This window comes from Cervus canadensis, chromosome 6, assembly GCF_019320065.1.
Source record: "Cervus canadensis isolate Bull #8, Minnesota chromosome 6, ASM1932006v1, whole genome shotgun sequence".
Lineage (NCBI taxonomy): Eukaryota > Metazoa > Chordata > Mammalia > Artiodactyla > Cervidae > Cervus > Cervus canadensis.
The window spans coordinates 12,559,309-12,584,802 of record NC_057391.1 but is presented as its reverse complement, the minus strand read 5'-3'; the positions used below and the strand labels follow the sequence as shown (position 1 = coordinate 12,584,802).

General features: G+C 50.3%; 1 protein-coding gene and 1 long non-coding RNA gene across 3 annotated transcripts in view; both read right to left on the bottom strand.

Annotated features, from left to right (window-relative positions):
- SMAD6 (SMAD family member 6) overlaps window positions 1-2,218 on the bottom strand; it is a 76,467-nt gene extending 74,249 nt beyond the window's left edge. The window contains exon 1 of the mRNA XM_043470876.1: window positions 324-2,218. Coding sequence (XP_043326811.1) covers window positions 324-1,149 — 826 coding nt within the window. The 5' untranslated portion in view covers window positions 1,150-2,218. The remainder of the gene's footprint in view (window positions 1-323) is intronic.
- Window positions 2,219-2,535: 317 nt separating this feature from the next.
- Window positions 2,536-25,494, bottom strand: part of LOC122443069 — a 117,928-nt gene continuing 94,969 nt past the window's right edge. For both annotated transcript variants that reach the window (XR_006269891.1, XR_006269892.1), the window contains exon 8: window positions 2,536-3,801. This is a non-coding gene — a long non-coding RNA (uncharacterized LOC122443069). The remainder of the gene's footprint in view (window positions 3,802-25,494) is intronic.

The following is a 25,494-nucleotide window of genomic DNA, read 5'->3' as shown; positions in this document are numbered from 1 at the left end:
CAGAGAAAAGTGAAATATGCACCTTTCTGAGTTTGTTCAGTCGCCAAGTCGTGTCCGACTCTTTGCGACCCCATGGACGGCAGCGCGCCAGTCTGTTTGCTGAAGCCTTAAGATGAAGTTGCCATTTGATGTGTGCGCCCACATCCCCACTACCTGGTTTTCCTGCCAGGGTGAGGCGCCTCCACTGGGAACTCCCACGCTCCGGGGCACCCCGGGGAACACCCGCAGCTTCGCCCTCCCACCCGAGTGTCAAGGGGAGAGAGAAGGCCACAGAAGGTGGCTGGAGGGGAACAGCGAGGACCCGCCGGGCGCGGCGCGCTCACCTGGCCCGCAGAGCCGGCTGAAGTGGTAGGGGTTGCAGCACACGGTGGGGCCGTCGGCGGCGGCTGCAAAGCTGTGGCAGCCGCACAGGGGCTTGAGCTCCACGGCGTGCTGCAGGTCGGGCCAGCGGAAGAGGCGGCCGAGCAGCAGCTGCGGCGGCGCGGGCTGGCCGCCCAGGCGGAGGTCGGCGCGCGGCACCAGCACGCAGCCGCCCGGCACGCCGCCGCGGGACTCCACCGCCTCCAGCAGCGTGTCCAGCGAGCGCTCCTTGAGCCGCTTCAGCAGCGAGTACGTGACCGTCTTGAGTTCCTGCTCCAGCAGCAGCAGCCGCGAGCGGGCTTCGCGACTCCGCCCGCCGCCCTCTGGCTCCTGGGCCGCCCCGACCAGGGGTTCGCCGGCTTCTCGGGGAGCTCCAGCGGCGTCCCGCTCCGAGAAGAGACAGCAGGTCACCGTCTCGCAGTCACTTTCGGGCAGCCAGCCCTGGCCTCCCGGCTCCCCCACGTCCAGCGAGGAGCCCCCAGAGCCGGCCCCCGGCTCGGACATGGGCCTCGGGGGGCCCCCTGAGCGCCGGCGTCTCCCAGCGCCCTGGGCGCCTCGCTGTCCCACCGCGTCCCGGGGCCGCCGCAGGGCTACCGGGCGGACTTCGGGGCGGCCGCAGCCTCCGCCTTCTCGTGCCCGCGCGGCCGGCTCAGCTCGGCTGCCCACGCTCCCATCCTCGTCGCCGCCACCACCACCACCGCCGCCGCCGCCGCCGCCTTCCTCCCGGTCGGGGACCACACGACTTCGCCAAAGTCGCCGCACCAGCCCCGAGCGTTTGGACCTGAACATACGATATCCTTTGGCGCCGGGGGAGGGGGGGGAGGCGGTCTCCGGTTACCGGGGGTCCGTTTCCTCAGCGAGGCGCCGGCTGCGCGGGCCGCAGCCCCACATGAAGCTCTGCCGCCGGGCGCCGTGCAAACCGCGCACAGCCTGTCGTCGAAGGGGCACCGCAGGGCTGCAACATGAGGGAGCTCGCCGGGGCTGGACGGCGGGGAACGCGCGCACGCCGATCCGCAGTCCGCGCCCGGCCCGCGGCTACATGGACCCCGGCGGCCGGGAGGCTCAGCAACTCCAGCCCCGGCGCTTTAGAGGGACTGCAGGCGGCGCGCCGCCAGAAAGACCCCGCATGGGCCGGCGAGCCTTCAAAAGTTGCGCGGCTGGTCCATGAGCACAAAGCGCTCGAGTTGAACTCCCCAAATGTGTCTGGAAAGCCCTGCGTTTAAAACCCAAGCGCTTCACTATATGGGTTTTTCCTGCAGGATCCGAAAGGCAGGCTTGTTGATGATACCCTCGGCTTCCTTCTTACTCCCTGCAAAAAGAAAAAAAAAAAAAAAGGAAAGAAAGAAAAAGAACCCTAAACAAAACCAAAATCCCTGGAATTGCATGCACGAAAGGCCAACTCTGTCTCAGGTCCCAGGCGCTAGATGCACTTGGAGCGAATTTCTCCTGAACGCGGTGTCAACACATGAGTGGAAACTGTAAAAATCCCAAAGAGCTGCTGGGAATCCTTAATTAAAATGCAATCCACCGAGGCAGAGGTCATAGCCCGCCCCACGCTGCACTCGGACGCCCAGGACGCTGCGGCTGCAGAGGTCGCCCCCCTCCCCCTCCACAAAAAGTGCCTCCCGGTGGCCCCGCAGTCCCGGCGAGGTCTGGCGAGGCAGCGCCCGGCGGCTCTTTCTCTCGGCTCGACTCCCTCGCTCGCTCCCCCACTCGGCTCTCTCTCTCTCTTTTTTGTTCTCCTCAAACGCACACTGAGGGCCCCCGGAGGAGCGCCGCGGAGTCATTGGCTGCCTCCCATCATATGCCAGTCTAGACACTTTGGCGGCTCCGCGGCGCTGATTGTTGCGCAAACAAGGTTTCAAGTTTCTTAACTCTTAAAGGAGAACACGTCCCATTGCAGGGCCCGAGGCTCCAAGGGGCCGGCTCCCGGGGCGGGCCGAGCCCCGGCCCCCGCCCCACGCTTGCCCCAGCACCACCCCCCTCCCTCGCCTAGGGCCTGACAGCGCCCACGGCCGGCTCTCTGGCTCGCGTGCGCCGCGGGCACGGATGCGAGCGCGCGCGCGCGCACACTCACACACACGGTTACACAAACCACGGGCAGCCAGGCTGCGCGAGAGCTTGGTGGACCCACTGAGACTCGGACGCAAACGGGGCGCTTTGCCTCTCCTTGGCTTGTGCACAAACTTCAAACACACGTTGCACTTTAGAATTGGTACAAACCCCCATCCCAGGGAAGGCTAATAAAAATGGGTGTGCGTGTGTGCTTTCCTGGCTTACGTTTTTTGGCAGTAGGGGGCGGCTGATTTGTTGGGGTGGCGGGATCTAACGTGATAGCACGAGGTTTCCACATCCCCTGCTCAAAGTCGGGGGTAGTCCGCCGGGTCAGACGGGAGGCGTGGGATACCTCTCGCAGAGGGACTCTAGGCTTGCTCGAGGTAGGGAGTTACGGACGGTGGGGTGGAGGCGGGGAATGTCTTCTCTCGGGCTCCTCTCGGTCGCCAAGTCTTTCCCTCAGAGCTAGGCGGGCCGCCAGCCGTCCGGGCCCCCTCGAGGCTGGGTGACTCCTCCACCCCCTTTCCTTCCCCAGTTTATTCTCTGCACCACAAAGAGGGATGTGGGTAGGGCTCGTGATTTCCCCAGCGACATTTCACCATGGAAATAGGGGTGGGTTGGGGGCCCAGATCCCTTCTGATCCCGCGCAAGCTGGTGGGGGCGCGGTGGCAGCAGCGGACCGCCTGGCGCGGGAAGGGTTAAGGCCGCTCTTGCCCCTGGAGCCGGCGCGGCGGGGTACCTCCTCGGGCGCGCACTCTCGTCCGAGGGTGGCAAAAGTTCAAGCTTGTAAAGTCGGGATTGGCCCCGCGCGGAGGGAAAAAAGGCCTGGTCCCCCCTCCCTCTCCGGGCGCGGCGCCGATTGGCCGGGCCACGGGGCGGGCGCCGCCCTCTCCCGGGCGCGCGGCGGCACCGCCCCCGGCGTGGCGCCCCGCCCCTTTCCGGGCAAGAGCCCGGCCCCACACTGAATGAAATAAATTCCGCTACTCTCATTGGCCCGGGGCTGGGCGCCATTCCCCCACGGGGGCGAAGGGGGCGCCGGCGCGCGGGTCTCGCTCGGGGGTTCCCACGTGTGGGGCTGGCCTTGTGAGGCAGCAGCAATGCAAGTCCCCTGGGCCGCCCCGACTTAAGTGTGCGCTGGGGGAAGGGCAGTGTTTGCTGAATGGGCTCAAGCCTTTGCTGAGCTTTACCTGGACCAGGTACTGTTCACTCTGCGCCCTCTGGGAGAGGCGGTTACTCTGGCGAATGGAGGGCCGGACTTAGAAGCTTCCTCACCCGCATCCCCTTCTGCGTTAGCCAAAACAGAGTAGCTGTCTTGGCCTCATTTTCTTGTTTGAAAAACGGAGATGATGATGCCTGTCCTGCGTTCTTCACGGGACCACGAAGACCCTATGAAATAAGTGCATGTAAAGTTACAGATCACAAGCAAACAGGGTGAATTTTCACAAGTGAACAAAACACCAGTGTAAGCAACACCGAGAGGACGACGGACCTTGAGGCCTCTTTTCAGTCACTTCTGGCCCCTGGGGAAATTAGTGCGTCTTAAAATAGGGGGAGAAATTTAAAGTGTTTCATCAGGGTATCCGCTGATTTGGCTGTGGATTACAATAATAGCTTGCACTTACTGTGGGCAAGACCATGTTTCAAGCGTTACAAAGATCTTAGTCATTCTCACAAAAGCCCCGATAGATACTATTACCTCCATTTCACAGGTGAGGAAACTGAGGAACAGGAATTAATCATTGACATGAAGATAGTCTTCAAAGTGCTAAAATGCTAACACCACGGAGGCATCAACGGGTATGTGCACTCACCCTAACAGCAAGGAAGTGATGTGGGTCTGTGTTGCCAGAGCATATCCTTGAGGACACTGCTTTTCAAACTGTGGTCCATTGCACCTGCATCGTGGGGTAAGGCCCTAGACTCCATGTAACAGCATTTTGGGGGTAGGCATGGTTATTAACCATTAACTTATAGTTAAGGACACCGAGGCACAAAGACCTAAAGTAACTTGTACAAGCTTATATTTAGTGGCAGAGGCTGGATTTCAACCCAGCCCGTTTGGGGGAAGGGGTATATGTGAAGGGAAGCAAAAGGGAAAGGACAGCAAGCAGACAGATTACCCCTCAGGGCTTCCACAAATGCTCAACACCTACCCCTGGAGTCAAACCATGTCTCCTTCCCCCTCCATTCCCCAATTCCTCCCTGAGGTACCAGGACATCCCTTTCTGAAGGGTTCCTGGGGGAGCACCCTGAGGGATGTCAGGTCTGTGTTTGGGGCCTCAGGCCAAGGAAAGACTGAAATAGTAACCTCTCTGGGGAAGTCTGCCTCCTTCCCTGAGCAGTAATTTGGACAGAGTTTGCCTTCTGCTCACCCAGAGATGAGGCATTCGGGGTGGGGTGCCTTTAGGTACCAGCTAGATGACACCTGAAGAGCACGGAAACCAGAGTGTGGTAGGCCTGAGTTCAGCACTGATCCTGCTTAACCTCCCTCGGCTCTATAAGCCTTGGGGTTCTCAACTGTAAGATGGAAATAGGAATCGTGCAACAGATGGTAACCAAAGCTCAATGACATGAGGTCCCAGAATTATCCCTCATTCCAGGAAGACCATGTCTCAATAGCAATAGTATCAGGAAGGGAAGGATGGTGACAGTCAGTCCCCTTGTCCTTGGATTTCCAGGGCCCATGCAGCCTGGCGCCTACCTGCGTTGTGACCACTAGAGGGTGCATGTGTAAGTGCCCAGAGGGCAGGGCCTCAGAGCTTCAGCCTTAGGTGGTGATTGTTCAGTTGCTAAGTCGTGTCCACCTCTGCGACCCCGTGGACTGCTGCAGCACACCAGGCTCCTCTGTCCTCCAGCTGGCTCCAGAATTTGCTTAAATTCATGTCCATTGAGTTGGTGAAGCTATCTAACCATCTCATCTTCTGTCACCCCATTCTGCTTTTGCCTTCAAGCTTTCCCAGCATCAGGGTCTTTTTCAATGAGCCAGCTCTTCCCATCAAGTGGCCAAGAATTGGAGCTTCAGCATCAGTCCTTCCAGTGAATCTTCAGGGTTGATTTCCTTTAGGATTGACTGGTTTGATCTCCTTGCTCTCTCAAGAATCTTCTCCAGCAGCCTAAGGATACCCTCCTAAACCGCCCCTCTGGAAAACAAGCTCAAATGTCCTGGGGGTACGGGAGAGGAGAAATGTAGGGTCCTGGCTGCTGCTCCTTAGGTTTCCACAGTCAGGTTCTCACAAAGTGACTCACAAAGAAGTAACTCTGACCCCTCAGATTCAAACCTGCTCCTTCCCTGTTGTTCTGATATTCCCCCAAAGAATCCTGTGTTTTCTCACAGTTAATAAACCCGTACGACCTGATGACAATTCTTCTCTGTCTCTGGAATGTAAGTGCCACGTGGTTAGAGATGGGGAGACTGTCAGGCACAGGCCACCCACAGCCCTGCTGAGCGAGTCAGAAACAGGCCGTTTGATGCCCCTCTATCTGTACCATCGTAGCTTCCCTGGTGGCTGAGACGGTAAAGCATCTGCCTGCAATGTGGGAGACCCGGGTTCGATTGCTGGGTCGGGAAGATCCCCTGGAGAAGGAAATGGCAACCCACTCCAATACTCTTGCTTGGAAAATTCCATGGATGGAGGAGCCTGGTAGGCTACAGTCCATGGGGTCGCAAAGAGTCTGACACGACTGAGCGACTTCATTCTCACTCACTCTCACTCTGTCTGTACCATCAGAGAAGCTAATTTACACAAGACAGCACTTACCCCATTTCTTCTCCCCAGTCCTTAGCATAACACCTGTCACGTAGTGGGCATTTTATATCTGTGACATGCTTGGTTTAAAACGCCCTGCTTCACCAAGCTCCACGCTCATGATCATCTGGACCAAACACTTACATGCACTATCGCATCAAATCCCCCCAGATTTTGTTCCTGTTCTTACAAAATCATTTTTAAAGCAAACAGAGCGGTTAAGTAATTTGTCTTTGGTCACACAACCAACAAGTGACAGAGATGGAGCTTGAACCCAGGGCTGCTTGAGTGGAGTGTTCTTAGTTCAGTTCAGTTCAATTGCTCAGTCGTGTCCGACTCTGCGACCCCATGAATCGCAGCGCGCAAGGCCTCCCTGTCCATCACCAACTCCCGGAGTTTACTCAAACTCATGCCCATCGAGTCAGTGATGCCATCCAGCCATCTCATCCTCTGTTGTCCCCTTCTCCCACCCCCAATCCCTCCCAGCATCACGGTCTTTTCCAATGAGTCAACTCTTTGCATGAGATGGCCAAAGTATTGGCGTTTCAGCTTCAGCATCAGTCCTTCCAAAGAACACCCAGAACTGATCTCCTTTAGGATGGACTGGTTGGATCTCCTGCAGTCCAAGGGACTCTCAAGAGTTTTCTCCAACACCGCGGTTCAAAAGCATCAATTCTTCGGCGCTCAGCTTTCTTCACAGTCCAACTCTCACATCCATACATGACCACTGGAAAAACCATAGCCTTGACTGGACGGACCTTTGTTGGCAAAGTAATGTCTCTGCTTTTCAATATGCTATCTAGGTTGGTCATAACTTTCCTTCCAAGGAGTAAGTGTCTTTTAATTTCATGGCTGCAATCACCATCTGCAGTGATTTGGGAGCCCAAAAAAATAAAGTCTGACACTGTTTCCACTGTCTCCCCATCTATTTGCCATGAAGTGATGGGACCAGATGCCATGATCTTAGTTTTCTGAATGTTGAGCTTTAAGCCAACTTTTTCACTCTCCTCTTTCACTTTCATCAAGAGGCTTTTTAGTTCCTCTTCACTTTCTGCCATAAGGGGTGGTGTCATCTGCATATCTGAGGTTATTGATATTTCTCCCGGCAATCTTGATTCCAGCTTGTGCTTCTTCCAGCCCAGCGTTTCTCATGATGTACTCTGCATATAAGTCAAATAAGCAGGGTGACAATATACAGCCTTGACGTACTCCTTTTCCTATTTGGAACCAGTCAGTTGTTCCATGTCCAGTTCTAACTGTTGCTTCCTGACCTGCATACAGGTTTCTCAAGAGGTGGGTCAGGTGGTCTGGTATTCCCATCTCTTTCAGAATTTTCCACAGTTTATTGTGATCCACACCATCAAAGGCTTTGGCATAGTCAATAAAGCAGAAATAGATGTTTTTCTGGAACTCTTGCTTTTTCAATGATCCAGCGGATGTTGGCAATTTGATCTCTGATTCCTCTGCCTTTTCTAAAACCAGTTTGAACATCTGGAAGTTCATGGTTCACATATTGCTGAAGCCAGGCTTGGAGAATTTTGAGCATTACTTTACTAGTATGTGAGATGAGTGCAATTGTGCGGTAGTTCAAGCATTCTTTGGCATTGCCTTTCTTTGGGATTGGAATGAAAACTGACCTTTTCCAGTCCTGTGGCCACTGTTGAGTTTTCCAAATTTGCTGGTATATTGAGTGCAACAGTTTCACAGCATCATCTTTCAGGAGTTGAAATAGCTAACTGGAATTCTATCACCTCCACTAGCTTTGGTCCTAGTGATGCTTTCTAAGGCCCACTTGACTTCACATTCCAGGATGTCTGGCTCTAGGTGAATGAACATACCATCGTGATTATCTGGGTCGTGAAGATCTTTTTTGTACAGTTCTTCTGTGTATTCTTGCCACCTCTTCTTAATATCTCCTGCTTCTGTTAGGTCCATACCATTTCTGTCCTTTATCGAGCCCATCTTTGCATGAAATGTTCCCTTGGTATCTCTAATTTTCTTGAAGAGATCTCTAGTCTTTCCCATTCTGTTGTTTTCCTCTATTTCTTTGCATTCTGAGGAAGGCTTTCTTATCTCTCCTTGCTATTCTTTGGAACTCTGCATTCAAATGGGAATATCTTTCCTTTTCTCCTTTGCTTTTCGCTTCTCTTCTATTCACAGCTATTTGTAAGGCCTCCTCAGGCAGCCATTTTGCTTTTTTGCATTTCTTTTCCGTGGGGATGGTCTTGATCCCTGTCTCCTGTACAATGTCATGAACCTCCGTCCATAGTTCATCAGGCACTCTGTCTAAGATCTAGTCCCTTAAACCTATTTTTCACTTCCACTGTATAATCACAAGGGATTTGATTTAGGTCATACCTGAATAGTCTAGTGGTTTTCCCTACTTTCTTCAATTTAATTCTGAATTTGGCAATAAGGAGTTCATGATCTGAGCCACAGTCAGCTCCCAGTCTTGTTTTCGCTGACTGTATAGAGCTTCTTCTTAGTATCTGGTCCTAAAAAAGGAAACACAGTCTTTTCCCTTTGGGATGTTTCCATGCCTGTGCATGCTAAGTCGCTTCTGTTGTGTCTGACTCTTTGCGACCCTATAGACCATAGCCCACCAGGTTCCTCTTTCCAAGGGATTCTCCAGGCAAGAATACTGGAGTGAGTTGCCATGCCCTCCTCCAGGGGATCTTCCCAACCCAGGGATCAAACCCACAACTTTTATGTCTTGTGCATTGGCAAGCAGGTTCTTTACCACTAGCACCACCTGGGAAGCCCGGATGTTTCCACATTAGCTAGGACTTGGTGGTGGGAAGAGCCAGGTTCTAGGGGCTACTGCTTATGAACAGAGGCATCATAGACAGAGTCTGGCCACCTCTTGCTATGGTGAGATGGACTGGCAGGGAGACTGAGTCATCCTAGCCCACTTCACAGAAAACTAATGGATAAATCAAGGCTTCCCTTATTAATTTCAGGAAAACAACTATAGGCCCAACAACAACTGGCTAAGTGGTGTCATCTGCCCCTTTAGAAGGTTAAATCTCGTTGGTCAACGTGGTCCCAAGTGGGAGAGCATGGGTACCATTTGTGGATGGGTAACCCTTCTGAGACTTTGATGAATGCTGCAGACCCTTTCTGTCTTGAAGAATGCACACAGGCATGTATTCACCCACATGACACATACTCATCTAGTTCCTATTGGGTGTCAGGCCATGTTCCAGGTGCTAGGGATACTGCAGTAAGCAAATCACAAAAATTCCTGAGCTCAAGGAGTCCAGTGGGAGGACAGACAGACCATAAACAAAATAATCATATCCAGCATCTTGGAAGATAAATGTGCCAATGTTAAAAATAAGAAGAGACAAATGCCAGGAGAGAGTGGATATGGTTCAGAGAAAGTGGTCAGGGGATACATCTCTGGGAAGTTAACATTTGAGCAAGGTCTTGATGGTGACACTGTCTGACACTATCTGGGAGATGAATGTTGCTCAGAGAACAGCAAGTGCAAAGGTCCTGAGGTGGGAGGGTGCCTTGCATATCCCAGGACCATCAAAGAGGTCATGAGATGAGACAAATACTGCAGGGGGGGTGGGCATGCAGATTATAGGGTACCCAGGCCATTGGTGGGTCTTTGGCTTGTCCTCTGAGCTGGGAGCCCCTGGAGGTTCTGAGAGGAGGGCCATGATCTGCCTTCTGTTTGACTGGCTCCCCCTAGTTGCCACATTAGACGGCAGGGCAGAGATCGCGGCCTGGTGGGAGACCGTGGCAGTGGCCCAGGAGAGGCCATGCTGGCATGGGGAGAAGCGGTCAGATCCTGGACATATCTGAAGATAGAACCCGTGTGACTTGCTCTTACACAGACTTGAGAGTGCAAGAGAACATCTGAACAGTGAAGACACCTTATTGACGCTTATTTATTTAATTTTAAAAGTCAGTTCACCACTTTTATTTAGCCTTGTCACAAGCAATAATAGCCATGGAGTCACAAATGTGCTAGTTAAATTTATGACTTTAAAATAAATACATAAAGGGACTTCCCTGGTGGTTCAGTGGCTAAGACACCATGCTCCCAATGCAGAGGGCCTAGGTTTGATCCCTGGTCAGGGAACTAGGTCCCATATCCCACAGCTGAGAGTTCACATACCACAACTAAAAACTAGGTCAGCCAAATTTAAATATATATACATGTATATATGTATATATATAATGATAGGGGCTTTGCTGGTGGCTCAGTAGTAAAAATCCACCTGCCCATGCAAGAGACAGGTTCAATTCCTGGTCCAGGAAGAAGATTCCACGTGCCACAGAGCAACTAAGTCTGTGTACTACAACTACTCAGCCTGTGCTCCAGAGCCTGGGAGATGCAACTAGTGAGCCCACAGGCCACAGCTACTGAAGCCCATGTAGCCTAGAGCCTGTGGTTCACAATGAGAGAAGCCTCTGCAAGCCCACACACCACAGCTAGAGGAAAGCATGCACATCCACAGAGAGCACAGCCAAAAATGAAATAAACAAATAAAATTTTAAAATAATAATAACAAAACAAATACATAAAATCAGGAATTCCTGGCAGTCCAGTGGTAAGGGCTCCATGCTCTCATTGCTGAGGGCCCAGGTTCATTCCCTGATTGGGGAACTAAGATCCCACAAGCTGCGCAGTGTAACCAAAAAAAATTTTTTTAATAAAGCATTTCTTACAAAACAAATACATATATACATAATACATTAAAAAATAGGTAGTTTATCTGTGCATCACCTGAATTATCCTAATAATCATCTGAATACATGCAGTGTTGGGAATGCCGGTTTAACAAACTACTAATTTCACCTACTTTTAGGGTTTTTTGTTTGTGCACATCTTACTTTCTCTCAGAAGGGCTTTTCCCGGTCCTGTCTACAATTATGGGACCTATTACTACCACAGCCTCTATGAAGCAAATGCCGACTTGCCATGGCCACTCCAGGCAGCCTGTGCTTGGGCAGCACGGGGTAATGGTTCTTAACCGTTATTTTGTTGAACCAAACAGACCTGGGTTCAAATCCTGTTCAGTTACCTCTCAGTTCTGTGACCATGGGCAACCTCCTTAACTTCCTAACACAAACCCCAATTGGGTGCTATTATTATTCCCAGTTTAGAGACTACAGACGTGGAGCCTGACACTTAGCTGGTAATAATAATATTGGGAGGTTGTTTTGCAGAGTCAAAGGTTTAGTCCAGTGTCTGGAACCTAACAGGTGCTCAGTACACGGGAGATGTTGTCTTCCCGGGTGGCCCAGTGGTAAAGAATCTGCCTGCCAATGCAGAAGACGCAAGAGATGCAGGTTCGATCCCTGGGTTGGAAATATCCCATGGAGAAGAAAACAGCAACCCACTCCAGTATTCTTGCCTGGGAAATCCCATGGACAGAGTCTGGGGGCTGCAGTCAGTGGGGTCGCAAAGAGTCAGATATAATCGGGTAGCTGAGCACGCCCATTAGCTAAATAAGCAAGGAGTTCGTTGTTTTATTTAACCTCTGGGAGACTCAATTTCCTCATCGATAAAATGGGCCTGCTTGACTGCGGCAGGAATAAGGTCTTGGCACCCTGTGGGACTCAGCAGCTCCTGGGAACCTAGAGAGACTGCCCTTCCCAATGCTGCTGGTCACACCCCTTGCGCTGCACTTAACCCTCCACTATCTAAATAGTCTAAACAGCTCAGAGCAGGACAGGGAGGGGAGCCAGAGGAGATTCTAGAACCAGAAAAAGAGAGTGATTTGTCCAAGATCACAGGGCCGCTTGGAGGGAGTCAGAGGTTGACCTGAGGTTTTCTAGCTCCCAGGGCTCTTTGCCCCTTATCCTGGCGCCTAAGGCTTCTCACCCTAACTGTGCAGTGTATACAGAACAGGAGATAAAAGGGCAGCCTTGGGGTCAGACTGCCTGGTTTTAATCTTGGCTCTGGTGCTTACAGGGTGGCCTCGGTCACTTTACCTATCCTCTCCAAGTTTCCATTTCCTCATCTGTAATATGGATTTAATAATAATAGTACCTACTCTGTAGGGTCACTGTATTGATTGATATCATATATGCAAAGCATTTAGAGCTGCTACTGTTATTTTGCTCCTTGTGAGTGTCATAGGAGAGGGCAATGCCCTGAACATTATCAGGCTTCAGAAATACCAGGTGAATGAATGAACAGAGGCGTGAATAAGTGAAGTCTTATTCAGCAACAAGTCTCCTGGTTGTTAAGAGGGTCAGAGGTAGTTACACAGAGACCTGGGTGAGGACTGTAGCTTCGCTGCAATGAAACTGGATTGCCTTCATCCATCCTTCTCAAACTAGGTGAATCTCTTGAAGTCAAAGGATTTTTCTGGAGGGCTAATTTGACTCAAAGAGATAGGAGAAATTTACTTTTATATTATATTTGCAATGTATCCCATTTTACTATTAAAGCTAACCTAGATATATCAGGGGATAGTATGCAAAATGGAGCGGCTCTTTTTTTCTTTGAACAGAGATGAGAGACTCCTAAAGAATGTCACAATCACTGTGAGCAGCTCTGGACTGTGACCCTAGACCTGACCCCGGCCTGAGCCCAGGCCTCCTTGTGGAGGAAGCTCACTCCCTTAGCCTTCAGCCAAATACAGGAGCCCTCGTCTCAGAGATAGTGCCCGGGAACATGGCACATTTGAGTTCTTGACTATAATTCAGCTGCTTGTTTCTATAGGGCCGTCACTATGGGTCAAAGGCCTTTAGTGCAAAGAGCCTGCCCCTCAGGGACTGGGAGATTACTGGATAGTCCTTGTTATTCAATCATTCCTCCATACCACAGCCAGAAAAAGGTTTCTAGCATTTCTCTCTCATCATGAGGCTCCCAGACTGAGAACCCCATGACCCGACAGGGCAAAGAGTCACTTCCAAGCCTGGTTAGGTGTAGGTCCCTTCCCACTGCCCCTCCCACCATGTGGACCCTGAACACTAGAAGGCCTGCACCCCAGAACACCCCCAAAGTTCCCCTGTTTCCTGCCAACTGACAACCAGCCTTTGCACAGGCTGGTTCACCTGCCTGCAATGCTCTTCCTTCTTTTCCACCAGTTTTTTCCTCTCTCTCCTGAGAGACAGTCCTGTGGCTGCCTTCCTTTCTCTATCCTGGAATCTGTACAACCCTCCTTCCCAGGAATACAAGTGATTGTCCCAATCTGAGAGGCCCCCCCCAAGAGCAAAGCGTGAAAGCTCCTCCCCTCTGTACCCCTAGCCCAGCACCCAGGAGGTGCTCCCAAAATTTAATGTAGATAGATATGGCCACTTTCGCCTCCCCATGAAAGTTGTCCCAACTTCCCCTCCCTCACGGGCTTCCCTGGTGGCTCAGTGGTAAAGCATCTGCCTGCCAGTACAGGAGACACAGGTTTGATCCCTGGGTTGGGTCGATCCCCTGGAGAAGGAAATGGCAACCCACTCCAGTATTCTTGCCTGGAAAATCCCACGGACAGTGGAGCCTGGCGGGCTACAGCCCATGGGGTCGCAGTGAGTTGAGAACAACTTAAACTAAACAATCACCCCTCCCTCACAGTGCCCGCACCTCTTGCTGCTGTGATTCTGCTTTATGTGCAGACATACACATGTGCTTGCACATAGTGAAATAATGTGTATATACAGTTATTTAATGCACAATTGGAAGAGTGGGAGTTATGCTCCATAAGGTGACTTTATAACAAAGAGATTGGAAACAAGGTTATCAGTAAAGGATCTAGTTAAATCAATTACTGTATATCATCCAGCTATTGAAAAAGAATGAGGTAGCCCTCAGTATGAAAAGATCACGACATTAAGTAACTAAAAACAAACAACTCCATGAAAAAATGGTCAGAAGACCTAAATATACATTTCACTGAAGAAATCATCCAGATGGCCAACTGGCACAGGAAAAAATGCTCAACATTGCAAATTATCAGAGAAATGCAAATCAAACCCACAAAGTCTATATCAAAAAACCAATAATATCAAATGATTTTCATAAAAAAAAATCTATAAATAATAAATGTTGGAGAGAGTGTGGAGAAAAGGAAGTCCTACACTGTTGGTGGGAATGTAAATGTGTGCAGACCCTATACGTTCCTTAAAAAACTAGAAGTAGAACTACTGTATAATCCAGCAATCCCATTCCTGGGCATATATTTGGAAAAGACGAAAACTCTAATTCAAAAAAATACATGCACCCCAGTATTCGCAGCAGTACTGTTTACAATAGCCAAGACATGGAAGCAATCCAACTAGAGCGTAGCCCCTGCTTGCCGTAACTAGAGAAAAGCCCCCGCAGCAACAAAGACCCAAATAAATAGCATTTTAAAAAAATAAGAAGAGCTAGAAGTAAGAACTGACCAGTGGGAGAGGGCATCCTATCCTGTCTTGGCTTCCTGTCTGCACATCGTCTCTTCCCCGCCAGACCAGGGCACGCTTATTTTTTGTTTACTTCCCAGAGCTCGGCGTACAGAGGGTGTGTGATAAACATTTCTTGCCTCAGTCCTCACTAGCACTCGCTGTGCCCTGGGAAAGGCTGGGGGACACGATGGTCAGCAGCTCCCAAGACCCAGGACTCCGCACAGGGCTGCATCGTGACTTCCACGGTCCCTAGACACTTTTGTCTTCATGGGTACCTCCTTCCATAAAAAAAAAATTATATTATTTATTTTACAAGTGTTTTGCCATGAAGACAAATGTAATCCAGGCTGGATTCATCATTGTATGTTTGTCATTATTATTTCTTTTCTTCTGATTTCAAACAAAATGAAAATGAAAACATTTTCTAGGCCCCTTAAAATTACCATGGGCCCTAGGCACCATGTCTGCCGTGCCTAAGGGGTAAGTGGGCCCCAGGCCTGTACCCTGGGCATGGCTGGTGTTCACTAAACAGGCACTGCTTCCAGGAGCGGCCTGGCCGGGGAAATGCACGTGGCCTTTGGAACCCTAAAGGCCTGGGTGTGATCCCAGCTCCAGTCCCACTGAGGCTCTGAAGGCAATCACTAAGGTTTCCAGAGTTATTTCCTTCCTGCTGAAAGGCAATGTTGCCATGAGGATTAGAAATATAACAGAAGATGCTTCATAAATACCCAATATTATTAGTTGATTTGTCTCCAGGAGGGAGTGGGTGCTCTGAAGGTAGCCCAGGGACATGGTTGGCTTGGATGACACCAACCACAGTCAGAAGTCCTGGCCCCTTCAGGAGAGGCAGAAGGAAGGTGGTGGAGGACATGCATTTACCTGGTTTTAATTATACTCTTAGTATATAAACTCTTATATATGAATATAATCTTTTATATAAGTATATACATAGACTTTTAGACATATAAAAGATTATATATAAGAGTATATATACTAAGAGTATAAACATATAAGACTATAAATATATATACTAAGTATATATACATTATATACTTATATACAGTATATATGAAGCTATATACTCAGTATATATCTGGAGCAGATAAAGATTAAATTTCAGAGCCAGGCCTCTGCTCAGAGGTTCTTGGCCTTGACTGTGCATTAGAATCACCTGGGAGCTTAAAAAATACTAAAGCTCAACCCCTACCCCAGACCAATCAAATCAGAATGTCTAATGGGGGGCTGGGTATGTGGGGGGGGGTTTTAAGCTCCCCCAGGTGATTGTAATCTGAAGCAAGGTTGAGCATCCCCGTGGCCATTCCTGTGAATGGAAGAAGTAAGCTGTCTCATCCAGCAGAAAACTTCTCACCCCCACAACATCTAAGACCATGAACTCTTAAGTGGCTGCCAGAGGTAGATTGAAAGTGGGGTTAAAGTAACTTGTGGGAGGCCCGTCCAAGGCCCTGCACCCATCAGAGCATTCTTTTTCTCTGGGCCAGCCTCCCAAATTGCATAGTTTCAGGCAGCACCCAGCCTAGATCCACCCCTGTGGATGCCTCTTGCAGCCCAGAACCTTGCCGGGTCCTGAGACAAGGGACCAGAGCACGCTGCCATCTGACAGGGCGGGTAACAAAGAAGACAGGGGACCTACCCCCGCGAGCACGGAGCACTTTTCTCCAGGGTGGGCTGCAGATCTGCTCCACCTGAGGCTGCTGCTGCTTAGGTCAGTCCTGCCCGACTCTGTGCAACCCCATGGACTGTAGCCCACCAGGCTCCTCTGTCCATGGAATTCTCCAGGCAAGAGTACTGGGTGGGTTAGCCATGCCCTCCTCCAGGGGATCTTCCCAACCCAGGGATTGGACAGATTCTTTGCCACTGAGCCACCAGGGAAGTCCCCTCTATTTGTGGGGTGCTATTCATCTGCATTCCTGAGCTACTCAAGATCTACTGAGTTGGCATCTCTGGATTAGGCCAGAGGCTGCATCTGTCACTCTCCAGAGGGAATTCTCATGCACAGGTACATTTCTGAGTCAGGAGAGGACCCATAGTCCATCTCTTGATTCAGGAGGAGGCTACACAGTGTACACATAGGTAAAAAAAAACCCTCCAAGGTTTACATTTAATATGTGTACTTTATGTGCTCATCCTAAAAGCAAAAACAAAAGAGAACCAACCAACCATGTGCCTGAAGCTTTAAGGAGAATCAGGGGAGGCTGTCTGGAAGAGGGGCTCTTTGAGCTAGGTCTAGAACAGGGAAAGAACAGGGAACAGGGCAGAGGGATTTGGGAGGTTCACTGGGGAAGAGACTCTTGCAGCCATAGCAGTGGGGAGGCAGGTAGGAACAGGAAAATGGTTGTTTTTGAGGCCTTTTCAGGTAGCTGCCTCATCCCCACCCAGCAACAGGGTGTCCTCAGAGGCCCACAGGCTGCTGTGGTCAGCATAGGTAGCCCATGTAAACTCCCAGCTTGCTTCCAAGAGCATCCAGGTCATTCTCCAACAAGACGGCATTGTTTGGGGTTCCAATGCAGGGCAAGAAAAACAGAGAGCTCAATTGTCCCTGTCATAATGGGTATATAATTTATAATAATGTCAGCTATTAAAGGATTTTTAGTAATTAACTGACAGTGGTGTGCTATTTCACTGCATTTTTGCCTGCCATAATGATCTTGAACTTTACAAGACAGTTTTGAACTTGCTCAAAATAAGTCCCGAATACAAAGAAGGGCAGGGTCATCCCAAATAAGGGGTAAAAGATGTTGGACAGAATGGGGCTGTTCTCCTCCCAAAAAGAAGGTGAGCTGTGCAAAACCAGGAGGATCGCAGGCCCACTGTCTTCCCAGGGAGCTATACAACCAGTCAAACGCCTGGCCAGAGCGGTGACTAAAGCGTCAGCTGTTTCAGAACAGTGTATTAAGTTGCATTCTTTTTAATACACTTTGTTTGCATGATACATAGCTAAGAATATTTTTCGCAGGACTTCCTTGGTGGTCCACTGGTCAAGACTCCACAGTCCCAATGCAAGGGGCACAGATTCAATCCCTGGTCAGGAAACTAAAATGCTGCATACTGCAGCCAATAAAAAATGTTTTTAATACTTAAAAAAAATTTTTCTTTAAGAATATTTTTCTCTTCCCCAGAGAAACATGCTTCTACTCTCATGATTCTCTTGGTATATTTTTTGCTTTTTCTGATTTTTAGCATAATAAAAGAAATATTTCTTTCTCCTCTTAATTCTGCTAAGAAAAAAAACCAAAACAGCCAACAGAAGCCCAATGATAAATAGTAATGGACAGAATGCTGGAGAGGCATCAGGGAGTGGTGGGGTCTGTGGGAAACTGATGCACTCAGGCCCAGTGTGAATGAGGATCTGCTATTCCACTCAGGACTGCCGGCTCCTGGCAGAGACTGTTAAGTGCCAATGGCAACCCCACTTCTTCCTCTTTCTTTTTAATAGCAGAAAGATGATTTATTTTCAGCTGGGAAAATTTCATCCTGGGGGAAAAGGACTACTTTGGCTTGACCACAGTCACATGACCATCTGTATCCTCCCTTGCCCTTGGTATAGCCATGCAACTATCTAGACAATAAGTTGTAAGTAAATGCATTGTGCACGAATTCTGGGAAGGCTGCATAAACAGAGCTGGCTCATCTGGAGGCCCCCTATTTGACTTCAACTTTTTCTTCTCTGGCCTAGAATGTGAATGTGATGGCGGGAACCCTGGAAGCCGTCATGGACTATAGAGCGACCTTTGCACGTGGGAGCTGTACACTGAAGACAACAGAACAGAGAAGGCCAAGCCCCTGATGGCTTTCTGAATCTACCTACCCAGGCCTGAGCTGCCTATTTTCTCTCGGTTGAGTGACTGAAGAACAGAGCATCCTGATAACTCATCAGGTAGTACCTAAACATGGCTATAGTAAAGCCACTGGGATTGGGGGGATGTTTGTTACCACAGCATTATCTAGCTTATCCTGACTCATCTGCCCTGCGATGGCACTGGGCCCACACTGATAACCCACGATAATTCCCCATCTCAAGGTCATCTGATTAGCAGACTTAATTCTACCAGCAGCCTGAATTCCGCTCTGCCATGTGACCTAACACAGTCACAGGTTCCAGCGATTAGGATACACAGTTGAGGGTTCCAGAGATTAGGCCACACACATCTTTGGTGGGGGGAGCATTGTTCTGTCTGCCACCCCCTCCCCCACCCCAGGAGCAATAGTGTCAGCAGTATTTACTGAGCACGGACCACTGCCCGCCCGTGTGCCCGGCGCTTCTTTTCCTGAACAATCTCATCCGCTCTTCACAACCCTAGGAGGATAGTTCTCCTCGTGTTCTCATTTTACAAAGAAGTTAAGCAATTCCCCAAGTCTACCCAGAGAGTAAGGGCTGGATGTTGGAATTTGAACTCAAGGCTGTCCAACTGAAGCCAGGGTTCCAACCACATGCTCAATCCTGTGAAGCCACCAGATCTGTTCAACCAGACATCACCCTTCCTCTGTGCTTCCATAGCTGAGTGGCGGGCCTCTCTTGTTTAAACAATACTCTTCTGAAGTCTCAGTTTCAGGCAGGCCACCTCCCTACCTCAGCCGTCAAAGTAATAAGAGTAGTTATTTAATGAAAATCTACCCCGTCCCAGACCCTTCACATACAGCAACGCTGACACCCTGGTCAGAGTTAAGGCTGCCAAGGCTGGTCTTGTTTCCACTTTCCAGAGAAGGAAACTGAGACTCAGACAGGCGAGGATCAGCCTCTGAGGTCATTCGTGTCAGTGCTGGAAGTTGAACACAGGCTTACCTCCAAGGCCAGTTCCTGCCTCTGTGGTTGTAAACACTTGCTGCCTTTGTAAGCATGAGAGTGATACGACATCGTATGGAAAAACCTGAGTGAACTTGTCGACCAACCCAATAACTATCATTAACTGAATTTAAGCTTGGCAGTGTAGCCCAGTGGTTAAATTGGAGATGCTGGAGGCATGCTGCTGGGGTTCAAATCCCAGCCCGCTCACTTTCTTCCTGTGTGACTTATGCCTTGATTTCCTCAACCGTAAAATGGATAATGATAGCACCTATTTCACGAGGGCTGCTGTGAAGATTAAATGACTTAATGCATCTCAAGTACTTTTGACAGTCATTGCCCCACGGCAAGCAGTATGTAGTGTAGCTTTAATCGTGGGGTGGCCTGGTCAGCTGAGCGTCATGCAGGACCCCGGCCCCAATGTCCGGTCATGTCACCGGTCCTCTGCTCCAGTCTTGTTAGAAAGAAAGGCAGCTTTTTCTGTGAAACGTTATGACCCCAAACTAACTAAATAGAAGGTTCTCTGGAAGACCAAAAAAAGATAAATGTTGAGAAAATATTTTATAAACTGTAGAGAGAAGTGCCCGTGTTGGGTATCACGGACCTTAATGAAGTGCTTAACAGTCAGGCTGGAAAACCATAGACCCACCAGAAGACCCAGTGTCGGCCTTCTCAACGTGGGGCCCCAGGGAACAGAGAGAGAGCAGGCAGCTGTCATATTTCCTCCTCCCCTCCCATCTCCGCACCCTAGCCCGCCCCCATCCATCCTGGGGCTGCAGGAATGCGATGGTATCTCAGCAAACAGACAGTCTGTTCCCACAGGAGATGGGGCCGCCCCCAGGAGGCCCCACTCTCCCAGCCACTGTAAACACAAGGGTCTGTCCTCTTTATCAGCTTGGCTCAGCAGCAGTGGAGACAGTCTGCCCGCTGGAGAGTCCCCGCGCAGCGATAAGCTGCTGGGCCCCTTGTTGGCGGCCCTCCTGGGGCTGTAGCTGGGCTGCCCCAGAATAGGAATCTTGGGGCTGGCCTGGCTTGGGGCCTAAACACCTCATCCAGGGGCTGGGAGGCTGGATGCCTGAGCTCTGAGGATGTTAGCCACTCAGATGAAGGAAGCAAAGGCCCAGAGCTGTCAAGGGCCAGGCCACAGAGTCTGCAAAGCCCCCAGGAGCTGGCCAAGACTTCTGAACCTGTTAATTACATGGCTTTAAAAGATATCTTTATCCTCCTTCTCCCTCATCATCATCATATTTAGAGACCATACATATTGATGATCGTTTTGCCCACAATATTTTTCCATCCACACTCCATTCAGTGAATTAATACACAGCAAGTGCTCAGCTCTGGGCTTGGTAAGGACTCAGAGAAACTCACCCTGCAGAGGCACAATGGAGTGTTCCTGTAATCATTCTTGTGGTGCAGACAACCCCCAGTCCCTTAAATAACAGCTAGCTTTTATCTGGTCATACCTATCATGTCCTCAGTTTCTCCACTGACTGGACGTGGGGAATGCTAGAGTGAACAGCATTCTCTTTTGACCGAGGCAGGAACTGAAGGGCCCAGAGAGGTGAGGTGGCTTGCCTAAGCTGCAGAGCCAGCCCATGGCACAGCTGGGACCAAGCCCTCAGACTGAGTCCAACAAACCCCTTTCCATCCTAGCCACTGCCTGTGTTCTCGGCCGCTCAGTCGTGTCCGACTCTGTGGGACCCCATGGACTGTAGCCCATCAGGCTCCTCTGTCCATGGGATTCTCCAGGCAAGAATACTGGAGTGGGTTGCCATGCCCTCCTGCAGGGGATCTTCCTGACCGAGGAATCAAACCTGAACCAGAGTCTGCTGCATTGCAGGCAGATTCTTTACCTTCTGCGCCGCCAGGGCCCACAGCCAACCACAGAGGAGCCTGCACTGGGTCTTGGGTCCCTGTCCTGGATCCTTTCTGGGGTCAGGCAGAGGCAGATCAAGATCCTGGGGGTGGGGACGAACTGACAGCTCCTCTGCAGCACTCGTAGCACTAGCGAGCAGCCGTGGACGGAACTCCAAAACAACCAATGCGGCTGTAAGCCCACAGGATGGGCACCTGGGTGGGAGCCCAGCACCCTGGGTTCCAGTACCAACTCTGTGGTTTTCAGGGCGCTGACCTGGATGGGGCTGGGCACTTCCTCTCTCTGGGCTTGGTCCCCAGATCTTTACTTCCTTATCTATAATATGTCACCTCCTCTGCCCTGGCTACCTCCTCCAAGAGTTGCTGGGTGAACTAAATGAAACAGTACGCATTAAAACCTCTGGTTTGGCACTCCTGATTAAAATGCTTTCTCTTCCTGATCAGATGAATTTCAAACCCTTGACCATCCTTTAGTGCCCAGTTCAGATGCCTCCTGTTCCTAGAATCCCTCTCTTTGGTCTCCCAGTTGGGCACAACTGTAGCCTTCTTGGAGCTATCTCTTCTCTCCTGGGGTATTCTCTCCCTTGCATGGGGTCAAAGTTTGGGACTGATTTCTCGTGGGATCCCCAAATGCTAGTATGGAGTCCAGTACACATTAAGTGCTTGATAAAGTGAGTGAGTCAATGAATGGACTACCAAAGTGAAATGGAGACTCTGTCCCCCTTCTTTGTCTATGAGGCTCAGAGAGCATGTCTCCTCCTCCTCTTTGGGCACCTCACAGTGGTAAAGACCCCCGAGAGGCAAATCTTCTTGAATATTGTTTCCTTCTTTTGCCACCTCCTACTCTCAGCTCCAGATCCTCGTGTGTTCCCTGGGGCTCCCAGGATCCTATCCTGACTCCTTCGCCTGGCTTTGAGGCCCTTCCCAACCTGGCCTCAGTCCCCGATCAAGCTCTTGACTAGCTCATGGTCCCAGGAATGCCCTCTGCCTGGACCTTGCTCTGTGTTACCAACAGTCACAAAAACATCTCCACTTCACTGAGTCTACAATGCAACCACCACCATCATCATCTCAGGGACTTCTGTTGCCTTCTCTCTTCTAAATGCACCTCCCCCCACGTCCCCACAGGTACTTTCTCCTAGCCAAGGGACCTCCAGGTTGCCTTTGATTCTCATGAATGGGTCCACCATCACCTCCCCCACAAACCAGCTGGGCCCTCGAACCTCCCCTCGCCCATAACATAGGCTGTGGTTCTCAGGGTGGCAGAGGGAAGAGATGGACACTGAGCTGGAATTTGGGATATACAGAATGGCTCCCAAAACGTCTCAAGTTTTCTGCAGGCCACGTCTTCTCCCTGTGCCCACTGGAGTATCCTACCCCCACCACCTACAGGGTCCCCAGATCCCACATCACGAGGCACCCCTTTAGTCCACAGAGGCTATGGCCCGTCTGCCACCCACCCCTGAACACCTGCCCTGTTACCACCCTCACTCATGAATGCTCACTGAGCATCTTCTCTGCACCAGGCACATACCATTCCAGGCCCTGGCCGGGGTGGGGGGCGGGGGGTGGTGTGGGTACAGCCGCGAACAAAATAGACAGAGTTCCTTCCCTCATGGAGCTTTCATCCTTTCTAAGGAAAGGATGGACACAGACAATTAAACAAAACAAATGAGTAAAGTATAAGACTATTTTAAATAAGTTTTGTTATAGATAAATTTGCTATCATTGAAAGTAAGGGCCTACATTAAAAAAAAAAAAAAATGCCAGGATGGACTTGGGGAGTGTAGGGTGGAGTTGCTGTTAAGTGGGATGATCATGTAGACCTCCTTGAGAAGGTGACATTTGCTCAAAGAGTCAAAGGAGGCAAGGCGGTGGACCTTAAGGATTCTGAGGAAGAACATTCCAAGCAGAAGGAGCAGCCAGGACAAAGGCCCCTGTTTGATTCCATGTTGCCTTTTCTGTGCACTCACATTTTCATCTCTTTGTTTGGCCCTGAGCAGAATTCAGGAGGGGCTTCCCTAGTGGCTCAGTGGTAAAGATTCCACCTGCCAATACAGGAGATGTGGGTTCGATCCCTGGGTCAGGAAGATCCCCTGGGGTAGGAAATGGCAACCCACTCTAGTATTCTTGCCTGAAAAATCTTATGGGCAGAGGAGCCTGGCAGACTACAGTCCTTGGGGTCGCAGAGTTGGACAGGACTTAGAGACTACACAACGACAACAGAGTTCAGGTGTGTTAGAGGAAGTTGTTCACTTGGTCACCTGTCCTGCTGCACCAGGAGCTCCCTGGGGCAGAAACCCTGTAATGGTCAAGTTCATAGTCACCTCAGACCCCACCCTGACATGTCCAGACACACACACACCCAGACCCACACCCTCGTGCCCAGACATACACACCCAAACTTGTATATAGAGAGCCACACACTATGGTCAATAGAGAGGCCTCAGTGATTGTCTGTTGAGATGAACTGAGTGCAGAGTAAATAATAATTAAGTGCACCTACCCCATCTAGTTTACAAAGGTCTCCCTTGTGTCTGCTCTTTGAGCTTGAGAACTGGGTGGTTATCAAAGTGAGGCTCAGAGAGACCAAGGTGAACAGGCTGGTCACTGGTATTTGCAATACTGGAACCCAGCTCTTCTGATTACCATCCAATATGTTTTCATTTAAAAAAAAAATAGGTCAGATGTGAATGTAGAACAAAATGTTTATCGAGGCAAGTGTCCCTCTTCTCCCCACCCCCCTGCCACCCTCTTGCTAGGCACTCAGCTTCCTCCCGAGAGGCAGAGTGCACGTCTCCATTTACTTTCAGTGGATATTCAGGCTCTCCTCTCTCTGTGAAGAGAATCTGCATTGCAGATACACCTGATGTTATGAAAACAGGCCAGGAGCCCCCACTCTGGAAGCAACCTCTTTGCTCCTAGGTTGTCTGGAGCCAGACTTGGCATCCACTTGGCTTCCCTAAACCTACAAGTCTCTTGGATCCATGACATGGTCACTAAATGTGCCGCATCTTCAGCCTTAGGGATGATCCACTCGTCATGAGGAACTCAGAGAGAGGAAATAGGGAACCAAGAAGAAGATGGAAGGAGTAGGGGAAACCAGGCACTGCAGGAAATCACACTGTGCTGAAGTTTCTTTAAAATGAGGCCCCCATTTAATGACCTCTGGATTCTTCCCCAGGGCTTTCAAAGCTGATGAACTGTGAGTTCCCAGTGAAAAGCGTGGGGCTGGAGTCACTGGATGACCATCCATACTGCACCTTAGCAAGCTGCCCCAAACACACTCAACTACAACTGTGGAGTCCAGTGTATGCCTCTCCTTTACCAGGAGCAGATGAAAATGAGTCGGTCATGGACCTGCCATGAGGACCCTACAGCCGAGGGGAGACACACACACGCATCCCAGTTGGACAGTGCTCGGGGAGTCTTGAGGGATCAAAGGATGCTGCTCCTCCTGGAGCGGGAAAGGAAAGAGAAGAAGGAGTACACAGAACGCCCCAGCAAAGGAGCCACGTATGCAAAGAGCAGAGACAGTTAAGAAATGCCAAGGGGGGCTTCCCTGGTGGTCCAGTGATTAAGAATCTGCCTTGCAATGCAAGGGACACCAGTTGTATACCTGCTCTGGGAAGATCCCACATGCCTCGGAGCAACTAAGCCTGTAAGCTACAACTCCTGAGCCCGTGCCCCTCCACTACCGAAGCTCATCTGCCTAGAGCCTGTGCTCTGCAACAAGAGAAGCCACCACCACAAGAGGCCTGCCCACTGCATCGAAGAGGAGCCCCTGTTTGCCGCAACTAGAGACAGCCCATGTGTGAATGAAGACCCAGCACAGCCAAAAAGTAAAAGAAATAAACCTTTTTTTAAAAAAAAAAAGAAATGCCAAGGGGAATTTTGACTTTGGGCGGCAGAGATCAAACGGGAAGGGTCAGTGGGGGTCAGAAGCGAAGGGCCTGGATGCCAAGGGGATGTGTTTGATTTTATCTTACTAAGTGGAGGTTTTCAAGAGGGTATGGCAGGATCTGATTGTGTATTATCTGGATCTCTCACAGACCATGAGCAGCATAGAGGAGGGAGTGGAGGCCTCCAGGGCATGGGATATGAAGTTCTGACTATAGTTGAGCAGAGAATGTATTTATGATGCTTTATTTCTTAAATAGGGTGATGGGGACACTGTTTCTACTTTTTTTTTTTAATATGTCTCAAATAATTCCTAATGAAAAGGAAATTTTAAATAAAAAAGATAAGGGCATGGACTTCTCTTGTGGTCTAGTGGTTAATAATCCGCCTGCCAATGCAAGGGACACAGGTTTG